General features: G+C 38.0%; 1 protein-coding gene across 1 annotated transcript in view; it reads right to left on the bottom strand.

Annotated features, from left to right (window-relative positions):
• Positions 1-19,704, bottom strand: part of NIPAL2 (NIPA like domain containing 2) — a 102,111-nt gene that overhangs the window by 52,562 nt on the left and 29,845 nt on the right. The window contains exons 3-4 of the mRNA XM_003782456.3: positions 18,072-18,243; positions 1,615-1,674 (exon numbers count right to left, since the gene is read on the bottom strand). Coding sequence (XP_003782504.1) covers positions 1,615-1,674; positions 18,072-18,243 — 232 coding nt within the window. The remainder of the gene's footprint in view (positions 1-1,614; positions 1,675-18,071; positions 18,244-19,704) is intronic.

Below are 19,704 nucleotides of genomic sequence, written 5' to 3'. Positions count from 1 at the left end.
AAAAAAAAAAAAAAAAAAAAAAAAAAAAAAAAAACATATGTCAGCAGCAATTCCAACAGGATTTTGTCAAGGAAGAAAATATGAATCTCTATAATTCTTCTCAACACGATTTTTCCAGTAAGAGCTAAAAGATGCAATGAATAAATGATGGTTTTACAACGTAACAGAGATCCTTCTCACAGCCAGGAAGGCTTTTGTTATTTTCCATTAATAAGTGTAGTTTCCACATGTAAATTTGACCAGCGATGTTCTGTGTGACTTTTAAAAGGCGCTAACTACAAATGTAATGATTAATTGGTGCATCTGATTTTTCGTGCTTTTTGTTTTTATGCAGTACTTTCATGTAACAATGAAATCACTCTTACAGATCAACGAAGGGGTGCCAGGTGAGAACTGGAGTAAAGACCCCCCAACTCTGTGAAGGAATAGGCTCAGCTAAAAACAATGATAATTAATCATAAGACACTGTCCCCTGGTTTGCCTCTCTGTAATTGCTACTCTGGAGGACACAGCTGGTAGTTGTAAAGATTTTTAATTTTTCTCCATAGTTAACATCACCTATTCGAAACTTGGGGTAGTTTTTGAGATATCTTCCAGCTCCTGCATTCCACCCACACAGTGCCTGTACTAAGAGACTGATGGTTCCACCCCAAACCCAGCTAATGAGCAGGGTTACCTGTTTACCGAACTGTCTTTAAACACCCTGTCTCCCAAATTCTCAGGGAAGCAGATTTGAGAAATTCCTCCTGTCTCCTTGCTTAGCACTATGTGGAATAAACTCTTTCTTTGCTGTAAACCCTGCTGTCTTCTCTGGGTATTGGTTTCCTCTGGGGCACATGAACCTGGCTGGGCAGCAACAACAATACAACAAATATGTCCTTTGAAGTGAAGTAGTCTATTAAGTAACACAGACACTTCCATTGAATTTTATTATGTTCACAAAGTTTTCATAACAATAATAATATTATTATAAAATAATAATTTGCTATGGCCAATAGCACGGGCAGTGGTCATAATGAAAATGGAAGCGTTTCATGTGAAAAAAGATAGCAACTCCAAGACAGAATAATGCTTATTTCTACATAAGATTTACAATAACTTCTGTAATTTGTTTCCAGTTTAAAGAAAGAATTTTTTCGTAAAGACAGGGTCTTGTTTTATCACCCACACTGGAGTGGCACAATCACAGCTCACTAAACCTTCAACTCCCAGGCTCAAACAATCCTCCCTTCAGCCTCCCGAGTCGCTGGGACTTCAGGTGCATGCCACCACACCCACCTAATTTATTTTAGGGTGTTGCTGTGTTGCCCAGGCTAGTCTTGAATGCCTGGGCTCAAGGAATCCTCCTGCCTTGGCCTCCCAAATTGCTGGGATCAGAAGTGTGAGCCACTGTACCTGGCCTTGTTTCCAGTTTTTAATGTTTTTTTTTTAAATTTTTTTGCAGGTTTTTTTGGCCAGGGCTGGGTTTGAACCCACCACCTCCGGCATGTGGGGCCGCCGCCTTACTCCTTTGAGCCACAGGCACTGCCCTGTTTTTCAATGTTTTTAATAGATACTTTTACTTATATCCTGATCAAGCAATGCTATAATTATATGAATTAAATAATTACTTACCTAGTAAATCTGAAGCTCTCAAATTTTCTTTCAGGAATGTAACAGAAATAATGGCACTACCTATAAAGAAAATGGCCATTAGTGGTAGTTCCAATATAAAAACATATATTATGCAATGCCATTGTAAAGAAATTAAACAATTTGTGTCTTATGCCTGATGGGCTGTGTCCTAGTCAGAGACACCCAGCAGCTGTGGTTATAAAAATGACATTCCCTTTGTGGTTGAGGATACGTGGAAATTGGCATGGTTGACAATGGACCTAGGATGGTTGACAATGGACCTAGGATGAAAGTACCTGGTACACAGTCAGGGCTTAATACAAGTTTACTGAATGGCTCAACAAGTGAAAGAAGGAAGTAGGCAGAAAGAGCAGGAAGGGCTGGAGAGATACAAAGGGACAGAAGGAGAGGAAAGAAAGAAGGATGGAAAGAACTTTAAATATGTCTTAAACTGAAACTCATATCCCCAAATTCTTCCTTGCCCCCCTCTTTTTCACACATGACATCCTACAGGCTACGGGTCTAAGTCTGTGTTTCACGACCTCTCCAGCTTTCCCTTCCTTTGAGTTGTCACTGCTGTCCTTTCATACCCACCCCCAGCTCAGGGGGCCATTATAACAGCTTCCCTCTGGCCTCCCTTTTCCCCAAACTGACACCAAAGTAATCTCTTCCAAATGCAAATCTACAGTTTAAGAATCTCCAAATGGCTTCTTGTCACCATCCGGACAAAGGCTGCACTACACAGCAGACACTCAAAGAGACATGACTTCGCTTCTGTCACTTGCATCAACAAATTTGTCCTTATCTCTTCTGTAATCTATGCCCAGCCCTGCTGAACCCAGAATGTGCCACACAGAGTCATGAACTCAGTGGTTTTTACACATGTAACTCTGCTCCCACCCTGGCGACCAGCTCTAGTCTCAAGCATCATCTTCCAATCCCCCCATGCCAGCTGACCACTCCACCCTTGTGTAGCTTTTTCAGTACATCTAAGATTTATTTGCACAAAAATATCAGTTCCTTTTGGTCTGAGATAAGTCTTCTTATTCTTCTAAGATCTCTGGACCATATAGCTAGTATCCCGCACACAAAAGTTGCTCAATAAATTTTCACTGAATGCAATGAAAGAGTATTTATGGGATCTCAGCCCTGCAGTTGCTGATCCTTGTGATATTTGAGACCTTCTTTCTCCTTCCTGAGGCTACTGGACTCTTCCCCATGGTCTGCTGTTGCCTCCGGTATGAGGGGTAAGTTGAACCTCTCCGAGTTCTTTCTCTCATGGGGCCATTCCTCTATGAGCACAGGCCTGGAAAAATCCCAAATCACAGCAATGCAAAAAGATACACAACATAGTGTGCATGGTCAATTTTTAACAGAACTTATCCTCTGGTTGTTTTTTAAAAGTAAAAATACGGAGAAGAAAAATTACCACAAAATAATATCATCATCCAGAGAAAAATCCAGTTACTGTGTTGCTGTTTTTATTTCCCTTTGGTTGATAACAAGCTGTTACACAAAATTTCTTCTCACAGTTTCCTTAGTTACCAAATTTGCTGTGTTTGTAAGAATTCTTCACAGGCATAATTTTAATATCTGTGTAATAATCCATTAAATAGTTGCTGTAGCTAAATTTGAATATGACTGCATCTGGTATTCTGGCAATTTATTTAAAACAGAATAACAAATCCACACCAGAAACCCTCACTCAAGATAAGCTGGATCTTCATTTTTGTTTTCACTTTTTTTCTCAATCTAGCTCTCTCCCATTCCAGTTGATCCGTGTCCTTCCAAACTTTTCCCAGGCAAATGACTTGTAGGAATGAAAGCTTCACACAGAATAAACAGATCGTGGGAAATCCTCACCAAGCATGGTTTAATTGGGTGGTGTGACTTGAAAACGTTACAGCAGGACTTTTTGTGCTAATGTATGGATACACGGCTCATTAAATTAAGGACTGAATTTGGGACAAGTATAAAAACGTATGATAATTTTCTATCTCAGGTTTGGACCAGAATAATACAGGGAAATTAATCTCACATGTTAGAGCCTTAGGAAAGGTATAAAAACCAAGACTTCTTCCTCAACCCTGAATCACTGACTTCCTGTATCATTAGGTAAGGACTGTTTCCAAGCAGAAGGAGATGGATTAGTAATAAAGAATAGGCAAAGTATTGCAACACCAAAACAAACCAGACGCATTGTATTCTAAAAATCCTTAAGATGACTATTACACAACAAAGGGTTCCAGTAAGAAAGGAGACAGTGCTTACACAGAATGAGGAAAGTTTAGAGGGGTAGGAGGCATAATCTATTCCAGGTCCTCAATGTTATACCCGGGAAACTGAGGTCCAGAGAGTTTGTCTACTCACTGATCCACCCATCTGACAAACATTTACATTACAGCAGACTAGAATTGGGCATCCACATTTCCTTATCCTCGGGCCAGAGCTCTTTCCAGTACACTACACACTCCTTTGCCTCCCTTGAAGAAAGAAAAGACGCCATTTTCCTTTTCGTTGCTAAGCCATGGTTTCATAAATAATTTTATTTTCAGAAAGAAAATGGGAAAATGTTACGTAGGAAATACTTTCATTGCTAAAAGCAAACGGGACATTATTTGGTAAAAAAGAAAACTTGAAACATAACACATGTGTCAAATTACATCAGTTGCTATAAAACAATCAGCAGAGTTTTATAAAACAGAAATATGCTACTCTACCTTTCAGAGAGAGTTTAGGAGTCTAATGTGCTTTCACTCCACCCAGTGACTTTTTTTTTCTGTTTGAAGAGAACATGAGGTTTTCTACAAAATTTTTAGATAAGAGAATAAGATTTTTAGCGTTACTTATCTAGGAAAGAAAGTAATAAAAAGAGAACATTCTAGTAAGATACATTTACTTGTAACTCATTTATCTTGCTGTACATGGTGAGGTGAGAGCTGTGCTAAATGAAATGATAATCTCTGAGCAACAGCTAATAACAGGACTTTGAAGAAGAGCAGTACATTTTTTAAATGAGAAAAAAAAATACTCTCTTATCCCTTTGCAATCAAGGATTTGTCAAATGCAGCCCTGTCTAATAGTTGCTGTTAACAATAACCCTTGCCTAATGAACACCTAAAAAAGAGAGAAAATCATCACACTTTTATTCTTACAGTAAAGTTTAATATTCAAAATTAGAACATTTCAAGATCAATAGCTTAAAAAGCATTAAAACAGAACACATCCGTAAATTTAACACATTTGTAATGGGCATGATTAAGCCAGGGTTATTACTGAGTATTGACCTCAGCATTCCCAGTTTTGTGTGTATTTTTGGTTTGAGGTTTGTGTATTTTGGGCAGAGGCTCAGGACTGCTTTCCCTTCTGGTCTTCAGAAGATACCAGTTTACACAGAATGCTCAGGATCTGAGTGGTTAATTAACTAGTACCTTTTCAGGGGAAAAAAGGAATGTAAGAAAAATCAGGAAGGAGATGTGTGTTCTCTAGGGGTGCAATAATGTCAGAAGGTTAATAAAATGTTCCTCCACTCGGACGAGCTCTTTTCTTAGGCAAAACTCACAGCCCATATAAAATTTGACACTCTTTTCTACCATGTTTATCAACAATGAATGGTGGATAATGCTCCTGCAGATGCTGAAAGAATTTTCTCATCCTGGGGCCTACATACAAAGTTTCTGAAAGGGTGTCTAATCTGACCTGAGTTGGCTTCAACACATCCTGATGGAAATGCTAAGTTGGAAAGGTTGAGCCTGATTCATGACGATGCTGTGAAGTGGAATGTGGACAGGAATTAGCCAAAAAGACTTCCTTGCTCTTTTGCTACTCAAAATATCACTTCAGGTGAAAAGTAGAAGGTCCTATTGAAGAACTGCTGAGGTCACAACACTGCCTAGGTGGCCAGGTGCTGAGCTGGGATGGCCAGACATCTGGGGTCCAGTTTTGGCTCTGTCCAGAGCCAGCTGTGGAATATGGCACAAGTTAATGCATATCTCCCAGGTTTTATTAATATTAACTCAACCAGTGAGATGAAGCATGTTTCTAATTACCCCCCTTGCTCAAATATGTAATAAATAGCCAGTTATTAGAAGTAACACCTAGCTAAAGCTGTACTTGTTGTGTTTTCCAAAGTAGCTTGGAGTCTTTGAGGGAAAGGAGACAGGTCCTCTGTTTCCCAAGATGATGATAGTCTACACATGCAAGTGGGAGGGAAGCACCAAGATTAGATGCATCGCCCTTTCCTCACTTAGTGATGGTAGGTTTTGAATCGTGTATACCCAACAGTAGGGAAACCCCTGATGGATAAGTGAATGGTCAAAAACACAAATAATACATAATGACAGCAGATAAACACCTAGAAGAAAGTCCATACTACCAGTAATAAAAGACAGACAACCTAAAGCCAGCTGTTTTGCACACACAGTTTTCAGGCTGAGTGTCAACAAGGAGGAAGTGAAGTCAGTGCTCTCCCATGGGGCCAGCCCCGCCAAAGTCGGTACAGCCTTTCTGAAGGCTGATTTTACAACATCTATCGTAAGGTGACCAGATGTCCTGCTTTTGGCGGTACAGTCCTGATTTCTAACAACTGTCCCCCATCCTGCAGTGTTTTAAAAAAGTCTCGATTTTTGGAAAGAATGCACAACAAGCTAGGGAATGGTGGGAGAACGGGAAGGGAATATACAGTTTTTGGCTGCCATGTGGCTATTTCTCCAGGATATGAGTTTTATATTATTTTTGTTAATTTTATAATGTTAAACTTTAATAATAACAAATAATTGTTGAGAGCTGATTATTGAGAAGTGCTTATCAAAGTTCACATTGTTGATCAGTTAGAATTAGACCACCATTGTTTGGACTTAATGAACAATGGCATTTTGGGGCATTGGCAACGATGAAAGCATTTTGTAACTGTCTCTCAGATGATACACATCATACTGTGTGCTAGTGCTAGTCAAACAAGTGATGTCAACAAATCAGCTATTCAGATAATTTAGGTAAGTAATTTATTGATTTATTTCATGAATTTAGCAGGCAGTACTCATATTATTTATGTTTTATAGTGGCGGCAAAAATTCTAGCTCCGGCCTTGAAAGTGGCACTTACGACTTACAAGGTATTATTAAAAAAATATATTGATAAGGAAAAGGTTAAATCTTGGGCATCAACAAAAATCACAATAGAGAACAAATGGTTAAAAATATGTCATCATTTTGAAACAAACCATGTTCCATACAATAATGCACTAAAAGTTGTGGGATACACACTGTCCTTACCAGGAACTTATACTGTGACTGAATGCGTTTTTTCTACAGTAAATAAAGTATGGACATCGGAAGAATCACAATTAAGTGTTTAGACTTTGAAAGCCATTTTATGTGTGAAATATAATTGAACAAATTCTTGTGAAAAATTTCATGACCTTTTAAACAACAGCAATCTACTAAAAAAAATTCACTCAAATGAGAAATATGCCAAAGAATAAGATAATACTATACATAATTTTTTAATGTATTATATTTGTAAATTGTACTTATGTTGAAATTTAAAAAAATATATTACAATACTATTTTTGCATTCTATGAAAATTTTTGTTGCTCCATATAGACCAAATTTTTAATTAAGAACCCCCCCACCCCAGTCAATGATGTCCCGCTTTACCAATGTTAAAATCTGGTCACCTTAAATTCAAGAGCATCATATTATCAAACACTTTGACCTACTACTTCTGCATCTGTGAATCTGTCCTAAAGAAGTGTTTCAAAAATGGAGAGTCTCAAGGCAAAAAGTATCATTGCAAAATTATTTTTCAGAGTTGAAAATGAGAACAATCTTGATTGTCAGCAATCATGGACAGAATGTTGTGCCATCAGTATAAATTGTGATGGAAAATTATATAGCGATATTGAAAGTTTTTAATGCTAAAATGTTAAAAAAGATAGAAAATTATATTTATACAATGATTATGATGTAGAAATGTATGTACAATAATGGTGGCTAAACAGTCTACTAAGAGTTTGGTGAGATAGGTGGTAGTGTCATACTCATTTTGCAGATGAGAAGGCTGAGGTTCAGAGAGGTTACATTCGTTATACAATGTCACACAGTGATTCCAGAACCAGGCTCTTGACCATAACAGCCATAATGCATTTTTTTTTTTAAAGATAAAAGGTTAATGCATCATGGGTACAAATTTAATTTAGATAGGAAGAATTGTTTTAAACATCTATTGCACAGTTTCATGAGCATAATTAATATATTATACATAGTATTTCAAAACTGCTAAATTAGTAGATTTTAAACAGTCTTTCTACAAAAGATAACTATGATGTGGCAAATATGTGAATTAGCTTCATATAGTCTTTCTACAATATATACATGTATCAAAATATCACATTGTACCCCATGCATATATCTATAATTATCATTTGCCAATTAAAATGTTTTAAAGATTATATTTTAAAAAATAAGTAGAATTTTTAAAAAAGATCTTATGACAAGATCCAAATAGTGGTAGGAATCATGAGTTGGGCAGGGGGCGGGCAGGTAGCAGGAATGCTACCTGTAAGGGGAAAGGATGTATATAAAAGCTTCTTTTCTAGTATTTTCTTCATGCATGATAATGCCTCCCTTCATGGGGCAGTCTGTTGGTTTGTTTGCTTTTTTGAGGCAGAGTCTCACTATGCTCTCTCAGAGGCTCTCTCCCCCTTAGTAGAGAGCTGTGACATCACAGCTCACAGCAACCTCAAACTCTGGGGTTTAAGAGATTCTCTTGCCTCAGCCTCCCAAGTAGCTGGGACTACGGGCACCAGCCACAATGCCTAACTATTTTTTTGTTGTTGTAGTTGTCGTCATTGTTTAGCAGGCCCAGGCTGGGTTCGAACTTGCCAGCCCTGGTGTATGTGGCCGGTGCCCTAACCACTGAGCTATGGGCACCAAGCCAACTGTGGGGCAGTTTATTAACACATGTACTTGCCCTATGGTCAGGAAGACTCTCAGCAACAATGATAATGGGCTGACTCCTATTGATGAAGCATCTATCCTCTTTTTGGCCAGTAAGTGTCCTCAAGGTTAGCAATCAGAATAGAGATTTATTCTGGTCCAAGAACACCTGCATATGAACATTCTGACTCAGATTTCCAGATGAAAATAGATAAAATTAAGGCCAAGCAAGTTTCTGGTGGCTTTAGCTAAGTCCAGCTATGGGGAGGCTGTTGGTCCCAGAGGTAGGTGTGTGTCCTGGCACTGAGCTTCCTCACGCTTTCTGATTTACTTAGGAATTGACCCCAGTTTTTCCTTCATTCACGTCTTCTCCGAAATCATTCAGTTTATGAAACTCTGTCCAAGACTGGTTGTTAACTGTGGAAGAGTTATTTAGCTTAATGTGGTCAAAAGTCAATGCTCTAAGATCAGTAGGAGGCCACAAGAGAGGAAAAAAAAACCCAACTATAAATTCATCTGCATGAGAATTCAGAGAAGTTATACAAACTTGATTTGGGTTTTCTTCTGTAAGAGCTGCTAGTGGGGATTAGCAAATGAGAAATTAAGCACCAAATGTCTGTATGTTAGCAATTAAACTCAAGGGCAGATTTGTACATGTTAGTTTAGAACTTTGTGTTTGTAGACTAATAAGTAGGTAAATGGGTATTCCCTTTTAAAATTCCTAACATTAAGACAGATGTGTGCTTTTTATTTAAACTCTCTTCCCCCCAAATAATGATTTTTTAAAAATGAAAACCCTGATAGTGCAGAAGAGAGTACAATAACTTTTTAAATGCGGATGGAATGGCTATTTTTAAATAATTTTGTTAATTTTTATTTATTTTTCTCCATTTTTATCCTTAGTTACCACTGCTTAAAGACAAATTAACCTAAAGTTAAAACAATAAAATAATTATACTTTACTCAAATGTGATTATCAATATATTCTTATCTGACTCAGTTGCAGAGAACCCCCCCACTTTCATTGACAGGCTACAAAATTCACATGCATAGTATAGGGGCCTATTAAGGAATCCTCTAACAAGGAAAAAATAATGAGGGGGTGGGCTGGTGTGATGTGGGTGGGCTGGTGTGAAGGGTAGTGTGATGAGGGGCAGTGGAGCTGTGAACTATACAAGATCAGTGAGAGGTGGCAGTCATGATCCAGCCCTGGGCACTGCAAGGACAGTGCTGCCAAATCTGATTCTTTACGACTAAAATCTACTTTTTTGTGATATGGTCTGATTTTTAAACAGGGAAAATCAATTCACATTCTTTAAAGGCATTGTCTGAGCCAAATGAAACACAGCACCAGCTAGCTCTGGTGTACATGCCTTGAATTTGTGAACTCTGATCTAGTCTATGAATGAAAATTTCATCAATTTTCATTTCCTGGGCATTCACTTTATTGCACTGATCTCAGGAGAAACTGGCATGTATGTTTACAACATGGGCAAGTAGAAGACCAAACAGTAAAGGAAATTCTGCTTTATAAAAAAAAATAACCCATGATGTGAAAAGAACATATTTATACAATAATGCTACAGACAGAACCTCACATGTAAATATCTGGCTTGTGGTTTCTGACCACATATAGTGGCAACTTTATTGTACTGCTAAAAAACCAACCACGGGAACACTTTCCCGTCGGTCACAATCAAACTTCAAACCCGGGGACATACTGAGCATGCTCAGTCAACTCTAACCGTGCCCAGGTACTGCTCCGTAATTATCACTCACTGTTAGTTGCAGAATTTTAGGGAAAAACTATGTCAATTACAATGTACTCCACAGAGTTAAGATTTGAGGATGTGACAGTTTGAAAAATGTCTTCTTACAGAGAGAAAAGTTGTCCTACTATTCATGTTGGCAGGAAGGAAAGGGTCAAGCAGTTCACGCTGATGAAAAAAATAGCTGTTGTCATTGACTGAAGGTAATAAAGATAGACCATTGTATGGAGGCAATTTGCATAATTTCAATTGAGGAAATTTACCTGGATTAAGAACAATACTCCTTTCTTTTCCACATCTTTCTTGGCATGAATTTATGTTTAAACTTGAAAAGAGTCCAATAAAAGTAAAAATGCTACCACTGACAAGATTAATTCTGTATTATAAATTTAATTGCAGGTTACTTCTTCATTAGCAATTTCTCTAGAAATAGTTTGTGGCATTCTCAGAAAATGCGGATGGGTGGAAAAGAAGTTCCAAATAAAGTTTTTATGCTTCAGAAATGCTTTCTGCTGGGAGTCTATGAGTAGACATAAAATTAAAACCTCAAAAGTTTTCCTTCACACATTTTAATAGGCTGGTTTTTGGACACACGTGCTAAAGCAGACAACTCAAGACACTGATAAAAGAGATATTTTCTGCATATCTCAGACATTAAAAATAAACAACCATGTGAAGTGCCACTATCGCAAGCATCCTGTGAGGTTTCAGAGTTCCAATGACTTCATCTAGGCTGGCACTAACCACCCTGCTCTACAAGACAGAGAGAATTCGTGGCATCTAGGTTTGTGTAGCGCTATGGGTCACTTGCTCAGTGGTCTGTTTATGTTTCCTTTCATTTGTTTCTAATAAAATCTTGGAGACCAAAGTTTCTGCTTGACATGACTTCTTTGGAATCCAAAAGGCCTCACCAGGGCTTTCTGGCTATGTTATGACCATCATCGAATGGATTACAGATACACTTCAGTTTACAGCTTCATAACAGCACAACAGAAATACATGAAACAACATACATTCCACGTCATGAATTTTGATTTGCGCTAAAGCCGGTATATTAGGGAAAATTAGAAATGGAAAAGACTTAAAAGTCCTACGTCTCATTTTCTCAATGCAGTTAGCTCTCCAATCTTAATCCAAATTAGCCCAATAACTGGGTGATTACTACCTTTATGAAATCATTTAGGGCCAAGGAGACCCTGCTGCTGTCATCTTTCCATGTAAAATTCCAAGTGTTAAATTTCATACAATTCATCCTAAATTCAGTCTACTTCTTACTTCCATTCAGTGAGGCAATGGATTAAGTAAGGTAACCAGTTTATGTGTCTCATACAGCACCTGGCATACTGCATACTCATTTAATATTACTTCCTTATCTTTATTATTTCATCAAACAAATTGCTTGATGTTAACTTGGGAAAAGGTGGTATGTTCTCTAAACTTTTTTCTAATTACTTTTAATCAATATACTCAGAGACATAGAACTGAAAAATGTCACTGATGCTTCCATTGTGTTCCATTTCTTTCTCCCTCTGTGAAAATCTCCTTCATATCCCACTCCCTTGCCACCTTTTAGACTAATTTTATACTGAGTAAGGTCTGCCGTGAATCTCCTTAATTCCATGTGGCTCCAATTCTTTGGATTCTTGATAACTTCATTATTTCTAATCTTCTCTAAAAGCTTAGGCATAGTCTAGATCACAGTCATGAGAATAAACAAAAAAGGGAAAAATTAAATGTAAGGCCACATTGTAGAATTCAATTTTCAAAAATTCAAAAAATTTTGAAGATTATAATTAAATTATTTTCGAAAGAAGTTCAAAGCACAGTAAGTATATTCTTTTCTTTACTCTCTCTCTCTTTTTTTTTTTGACCAACATGACTTAGGTGTTCTGTGGAAGTTTAACTATAGGTTCAAGTGCGCTGTGAGATAAAAAAGGTTGAAAAACACTGTTGTAGATGCATGAACTTGATCCCTGAAGGACAGGCTTATAGACCTCGAAGTATACACAAGAGTTGAGTATTCGTGAGTCTTGCAATGCAATGTTTAACCATTGTGCTTCATCAGGAATTAAACTTAAGCAAGTATTTCTCTCTTGCAACACCCTAGAGTCTAGAATAAAACATCCTCTCCTCGTTTTATCAAAATTCAAATTCAAACCAATTCTACAGGCAGTCTTGCATGATTTCCCTGTGGCATGCTGTCCTGGGAAGAGCAAACTTCAAGCAACAAGACCCAGTCACCAGACTTCTGGGTCTCAGATAAATGGTGCCAATTGAAACAGGTTGTCTTGAGCCTGGTGAGAGTTGCCAGCAGGGACATGTAGGTTGGGGCCACTGTGTGTGGTTGGGGAGGCTGGGCAGGTTGTACAGCACACAAAGACTCCACGGCCCAGGAGCCACCACCTACATCTCAGACCTTGTTGATCTGTATGTTTCCCCCAGCCATTTTCCAGCAGATAGCACCAGAGTGTCCTGCTTTAATAAAATTGATGTAGTACAATAATTTGCAGACATCAGAAACAAAGTGTTTTGAGGAAGGCTGACCTTAAAAAATTCACAAATAGTACCACACAGACAAGGAGAAGGCCGGCATAGGCTGTGAAGGGAGTAGAGAATTAGCCCGTTTATCTTAGTTTAGAAGCTGGAAAAGCCTCTCGAGGACGAGGGTTTACCTGAGACCAGAAGAAACAGTGGTAGTTTAAAATTTTCTTCTAAACTCCACAGAATATCCAATTTATCTTCTTTTATTGGATTTCTGGTATAAGAAATAGTTTCCCAGAAAACATATTCTCAAATCCCGATCTGATCTGAAAATTGGCCTCTCTTTAGTTAATTAACCAGCGAACAAAACATGCTACGAAGCTGAGCAAGAAGAGGGAAAATTGCACGCACATCTAGACAGCAATGCTTTTCCTCTGACAAACGCCTAGGTCTGGTTTTTAAAATATGCTTGGTAGATTATTAGGAGATCCTGGTATTTTCTAACATGTTACAGTAGGGAATATGAGGAGTGGAGGAGAACTGCTGCTCGCTCGATGGCTGAACAGTCAGCTGTGTGGATCTTCCTTTTCTGCTCCCTAGAAATTAACCATCACACAGATAGGAATGGTAAAAAACATTTCCTGAATTGGTTCGTCTATTTTAGAGAATTTAACCATCAGCCATCCTTAAGGGTATGGAAGTATACTCTGTTTAAAGAATAATGTATTTTGTTTCTACATAATAATAATTTATAAGTCACAGGGAAATAACTGGCATTGTCACTACGTCAAATACTATACTATGTACCTAACACTGATCTGAGGTGCTTGTGTTTACTCAATTCTTCCCCACAGTAACCTTTTAGGTAGAAACTATTTTTGTTTCCATTCTACAGATCTGAGGCATAAACTGGTTTTAACAACTAGCGTGAGGTCACAGAACTTGCCAGGGCAGGGCTGAGATTTGAACCTTGGCAGTGTGTCCCTAGAGTTTGTGATCTGACCATTCTTTGGCCCTGGTTTATTGGAGGGAGTATCCAGTCTAGGCTCTAGATGAAATTGAAAGCCATGGATTAAGCTTTCTTAATCAATGGAAACACAAGCCAAAATTTACAATTAACCCCACACTGCTAGAATAAATAGAATTATACTCAGACTGGGCTTTTGGACCTATTGTTCATTGAGAAAGACCTTCAGTAAGAAAAGTAAAGTAAAATTAAACGATGACGCAGGGATACAAAGGCTGGTACTCTCTCTCAAAAAGCTGGACCTGGCCTGGCCAGTCAGATTCGCCTATGCATGAAGGTTATTTCCAGGGTACAATCTCCACTGCTGGGCATAGGCTGAGTCTCCAGCATGATGTGACTGCTTGTGAGCACTGTCTTAAGAATCCGTAAAGGGTTTTTTTGCAAAGCTGTTGTGCCCTGAAATGCTTCATATATAAGCATCTGTATATTAGAGATTGGGTTTGGGAGACCCAGCCTTACATCTGTCTCTGAGAGATTCACAGTGACCATAGGCCTGTTCCAGATGCCCAAGAAGCCCCTCACTAATGAAAACTGTGCAATCTTTTAAATCCCAAAGTGCAGATATCTGTTTGATTTTGAAATGCTTTGTTTCTTAGAATACTTGTGAATCTACCTGTAGAACTAACATTTGGGAAATGCTCCTGAAAGCTGAGCATGTCAGTGAGGAATAGGACACAGAGAGAGGGAAAGAATGAACAGGAAGGAGGATGCTTAATACATACACATCTATACACACAAGTTACGCAAGGAAAAAATGTATCAAAATTGTAACAATATATACTGATGTTTGGTATCTTGTATCTCTAATAATTGCAGAAGTCAGAAGCTAAACATGACCTGAGTATTACAATTTTAATATAGTTTTTTTCCTTTCTCAAAATGTGTATACTTCTTTTGGCATCCTCAGCATATCAGAAATTTTGATTATATATGACAAAACTGCAGGCCTGACTTATTAGCAATCACAAGTATAGTGAGCCTAGGACAGATGTTTACCCACACAATGTCTCCTAACTTCTGGAAAGGGAAAAAGGAGCACAGTGTGTTGTTATGAACCAGACAGTCCAAGATGAGGGAAGATGATGAAAGCCTATAGGGATTTAATACACGTGGACTTTAAGGGCTAAAACTATCATAATATTCTGGATTTTCTTTTCTTTTCTTTTCTTTCTTTCCTTTTTTTTTTTAGAGACAGAGTTTCACTTATAGCCCTCCATAGAGTACTGTGGCATCATAGCTCACAGCAACCTCCAACTCCTGGGCTTAGGTGATTCTCTTGCTTTAGCCTTCCGAGTAGCTGGGACTACAGGTGCCCACCACAACACCCGGCCATTTTTTCTGTTGCAGTTTGGCCAGGGCCAGGTTTGAACCCACCATCCTTGGTATATAGGGCCAGCACCCTGCTCACTGAGCCACAGGTGCCGCCCAATGTTCTGGATTTTACGTATCTTTTTTTCCTTTGAGACAGAGTCTCATTATGTTGCCCTCCATCGAGTGCTGTGCCATCACAGCTCACAGCAACCTCAAACTCTTGGGCTTAAGTGATTCTCTTGCCTCAGCTTCCCAAGTAGCTGGGACTATAGGCACCTGCCACAATTCCTGGCTATGTTTTGTTGTTGTTGTAGTTGTCATTGTTGTTTGGCAGGCCCGGGTTGGGTTTGAACCTGTAAGCCCCAGTGTATGTGGCTGGCACTCTAGCCACTGAGCTATATAGGTGCTGATCCAAGTATCTTTTTTTTTTTTTTTTTGAAAAGCAACAAAAAAACCAGAAGAAAAATTAGAAAACATGCAGTTTCCCATGAAGCATTGCAATAGACAGTATCTTTTTTTTCTTTTTAACTCAATGGGAGGTTTGATTTCTTTCTTAAAACTCCTAAGCAATAATAGGGAAAAAAGTTCTAGCAGAGAAATGTATGAATTTTCTGCCTTATCTAGAGACACAGACAAAGATATATAGTTTTGAAAACATCTTCCCTTTTACTTCATGTTCTCTAGAGTTTCTAGAATCTTTATATAGAATCTCAGGGTAACAGGGAGTTGTTGTAGGGAAAATCCTCCATCGCCAGGAGTCCTGTACCCACCCACCATGCTTTACGAGAATCTAAATTCACCTCGGGGGTGCTGTGGGAATGCTATTTATGAGCATATATTACTGTTGCAAAGATTGTAAAGTAGAGAATGATTTGTGTTTGAGGCTATAAGTTCATTTCTTTGAATCATTTCAGATGGGCAGAGAGGGAGGTAGCTAAAAATATTTAGAAGTTGAAATATTAATCGGAGCTAACAGCACACAAAGAAAACTGGTCTGCAGCATGAAGAAAAGCCCATTTGTCAAAGCAGTGGGCTCCAAGTTGAAGGTGGGGGCAATGAGGAACCTGGAAAGAGCAGGACGCTCAGAGTGAAAGGCTGAGACTTCACCTTCCACTTATGCCCCGAGCAGCACACACAGGCAGCCCCACTGATCACCTGCGAGGGGTGCCCTGCTGGGCCTGAAGCTCTGGAAACTTCCTAGTTCTTACTCCGGTCCCATGAGGCCTGGCTACATTTCATTGCTGTGAAATCTCTAATTCTTACAAGAATATTCATACTGATGTTCCCCCACATCTGAGTGAGCTCCCTTTCTCTTATACCCTCCCCCCAAAAGGTTTTCCAAGACTGGGAGTCACAAGATAAATGGAGAATTTCGATACCGTGTGGTGTGCTCACATACCAACCCCCTCCCCTTCTCCCCTTCCCCCTCTCCCTCATCTATCTGCTATGCACTTTTTTCTTTGGAAACTAAGCACAAAGCAGAATTAGAAACAAAACTAAAGATCAGCACTACATACACAGCCAATGTAAAGAAAAGTCTTTTACATAAGATATTTTAAAGTATTAAGAAGGGAAACCACTTTCAAAATAAAATTCTCTTTGAATATACATTGTTTGAACTATGCTTTCTTTAGGAATATCATTTTTTGAAAAATATTAAAATTAGGATATGTAAACCCATGATATGCTTGATCTAGTTGTTAACTAAACTGTTATCAACTTGTTTCTATTTCAATGAAGGTTCTAAATTCATAGAAATTTAGAAACATGCTGTTTCCATAGCAGCAGATAAAGAATGAAACCAAAAAGATTTTATTGATTTTAACAGGGCTTAGAGAATTTGTTCTCCTTTGCAGCTGTGAGTTTTTCTTTTCTTTTTTTTTTGTTATTAGTCTTCAGCACAACTAATTTTCTCTATTCCAAATGTGTTTAATAAATCATATATATTTAGAATGTAGGTAATTGTTACAATACTATACAATTAGACATTCTTATAGTAAAGTAGAATAACCAACATTCAATTCTTTTTTTTTTTTTTTTTGAGACAGAGCCTCAAGCTGTCCCCCTGGGTAGAATGCTGTTGCCTCCGCCTCCCAAGTAGCTGGGACCACAGGCGCCCGCCACAACGCCTGGCTATTCTTTGGTTGCAGCCGTCATTGTTGTTTGGCGGGTCCGGGCTGGGGATTCGAACCCGCCACCTTAGGTGTACATGGCTGGCGCCTTAGCCAGTTGAGCCATAGGCGCCGAGCCCCAACATTCAATTCTTAATGTCAAAGAGATTCTAAACTAAGGAACAAAATTAGACATTAGGATATTACATGTAGAGTCCAGTAGGTATCAAACACAGTAAAGCAGAGTGTTTTGGGAGCAGGGAGTCATTGGGGTGACTCATATCTGTTTTGAGTGTTTCTTTGTACTTGAAATATGTAAATTCCTGAAAAACTGGCCATTTAATAAAACCCCATTTCCCTAATGCTGTTTATGGTAGCTAAACATACTTCCTTGTAAGAGGTATAAACAAATGAACAAACATAAATAAACTGTAGAGTCTTGTAGGCATCAAGACTGTACATGTGATATCAGTTTAATATATGAATAAACATTGTATTCCAAATGCTCTTAGATAATTCATTAATGATTCAAAACACAAATAACATTCTCTGTTACTGTTGATTTTTTGAGAATCAGACAACTGAGAATCAGGCTTTTAAATATAAGCACTATAATTACAAAATGCAAGTTTCTTTGTGGGTAGAGGGGCCGTGAATAACTGAAATTAGTAGCATAAATGTTTCCATGTTAGCATGCTAAGAAAAGAGGGGATAGGCTTTCTTCTTTTGTATATTTTTAGTTTTCAGCTGTATGTTTTTTTCTAAGTTATTCTGATCTCTTAACATGTCTGTTTGTCCAAGTACAGAAAAATGGCTCACCTGTAACAGACATACATCCCAACGGGGCAATGAGAGTAATGGGAGCAAATCCGTAGGCTGCAAAGTTCCCTGTCTCTCCCACGGCCATCAGTATGACCCCACCCCACCAGAGCACACTCTTGAAGTATGGCCTTGGGTGTTCTTGCTGTGCCAGCTGAAGATGAGAATATTTCTGGAAGTAAATCAGAAAATAAATAAGAAAATTGTTCCACTCAATGAAAACTCATCTCGACATTTTTTGGTCCTATAAATTTGCATCATGGCTTTCAAATTCATTCTAAAATTAATGGAGATTATTACAGAACAATTAGTATGATCTCCTGTTTGTTCCAAACGTATTATGTATAACAGTAGAAGTATAAACTCACATTTATATAGCATTAGTTTAAAGAAAATTTTCACATATGTATATTGCTTAATTCCTATAACAACTAGATAAAATAAGTGTCATTATGACTATTTAAAGATGAGGTGGGTGTTTTCTGGTTTACTACACCAAAACACTTACCTTGGAATATTAAAAAACTACAGATGGGGTGGCGCCTGTGGCTCAAAGGAGTAGGGCACCGGCCCCATATGCTGGAGGTGGCAGGTTCAAACCCAGCCCCTGCCAAAAACTGCAAAAAACAAAACAAACTACAGATGCCAAAATAAAGATTAGTGAAATAAAGACAATAAATTACTGAAGAGAAACTTTTTGAAAGGGATTCATATTTACAGATTGAAATACCCTTGTAAACACAGCAAAGCAGAGTGCTTTGGGAGCAGGGCTGACTCTTACTTATATCTGCTTTGAGTGTTTCTTCGTACTTGAAATATGTAAATTCCTGAAAAACTGGCCATTTCATAAAGCCCCATTTTCCTAATGCTTTTTCTGGTAACTAAACATACTTCCTTGTAAGAAGTATAAACAAATGAACAAACAAAAAGAAGTATAAACAATTCCAGATTACTTAAAATTTTTTTTGAAAGAAAATGATGAAAGTACTAGAGGAAAACAGGAAACATTAAAAAAAAAATCTTGGCACAAGGAATACCTTCCTAAGCATAGTACAAATTCATAAGCCAGAAAAGCTAAGACTGACAGATTTTACTGTAATTTAAAAAACTATACAGAGAAAATACTACAAACAAAAGTAAAGCATAAAAAATAGAGCAGAGTCAGAGAAAACATTTGCAATCTATATAATGACAAAGGGCTACCATTCATATAAAAAGAATTCCTGTAAGAAAATAAGAAAAAGACAGACTTCAAGAGCTATAAGGATATGAAATAGTTACGCAGATGAGTAAAATTACAGGAAAAAGTTCTCAACCTTATGAATAACCAAAGAAATGCAAACAATTTAAATAATGAAATACTATTCTCATCTATCAGATGCCTTTCCCTCCTCTCCCCAGATAGTTAACGATATATGGCATTGAGAACGTGGGGAATGGTCACTGTCCAACACTGCCAGCGTGAATATAACATGGTACAGTCATGCAGACTTCAATTTGGCTGCCAGTGGCAAAATTTAAAAGGATACACTCTTTGACCTACAGCATGCTCATCTAAGTATGAAAGGTATATAAATCTTTGTATGACTACATATAGATATTTATTTCATTATTTGTATTAGCAAAAAAAAAA

The sequence above is a fragment of the Otolemur garnettii genome, unplaced genomic scaffold (genome assembly GCF_000181295.1).
Source record: "Otolemur garnettii isolate 467f Iridium unplaced genomic scaffold, OtoGar3 scaffold00004, whole genome shotgun sequence".
Classification (NCBI taxonomy): domain Eukaryota; kingdom Metazoa; phylum Chordata; class Mammalia; order Primates; family Galagidae; genus Otolemur; species Otolemur garnettii.
Note: the sequence above shows the minus strand (reverse complement) of the source record. Positions and strands in the feature narration are given on the sequence as shown.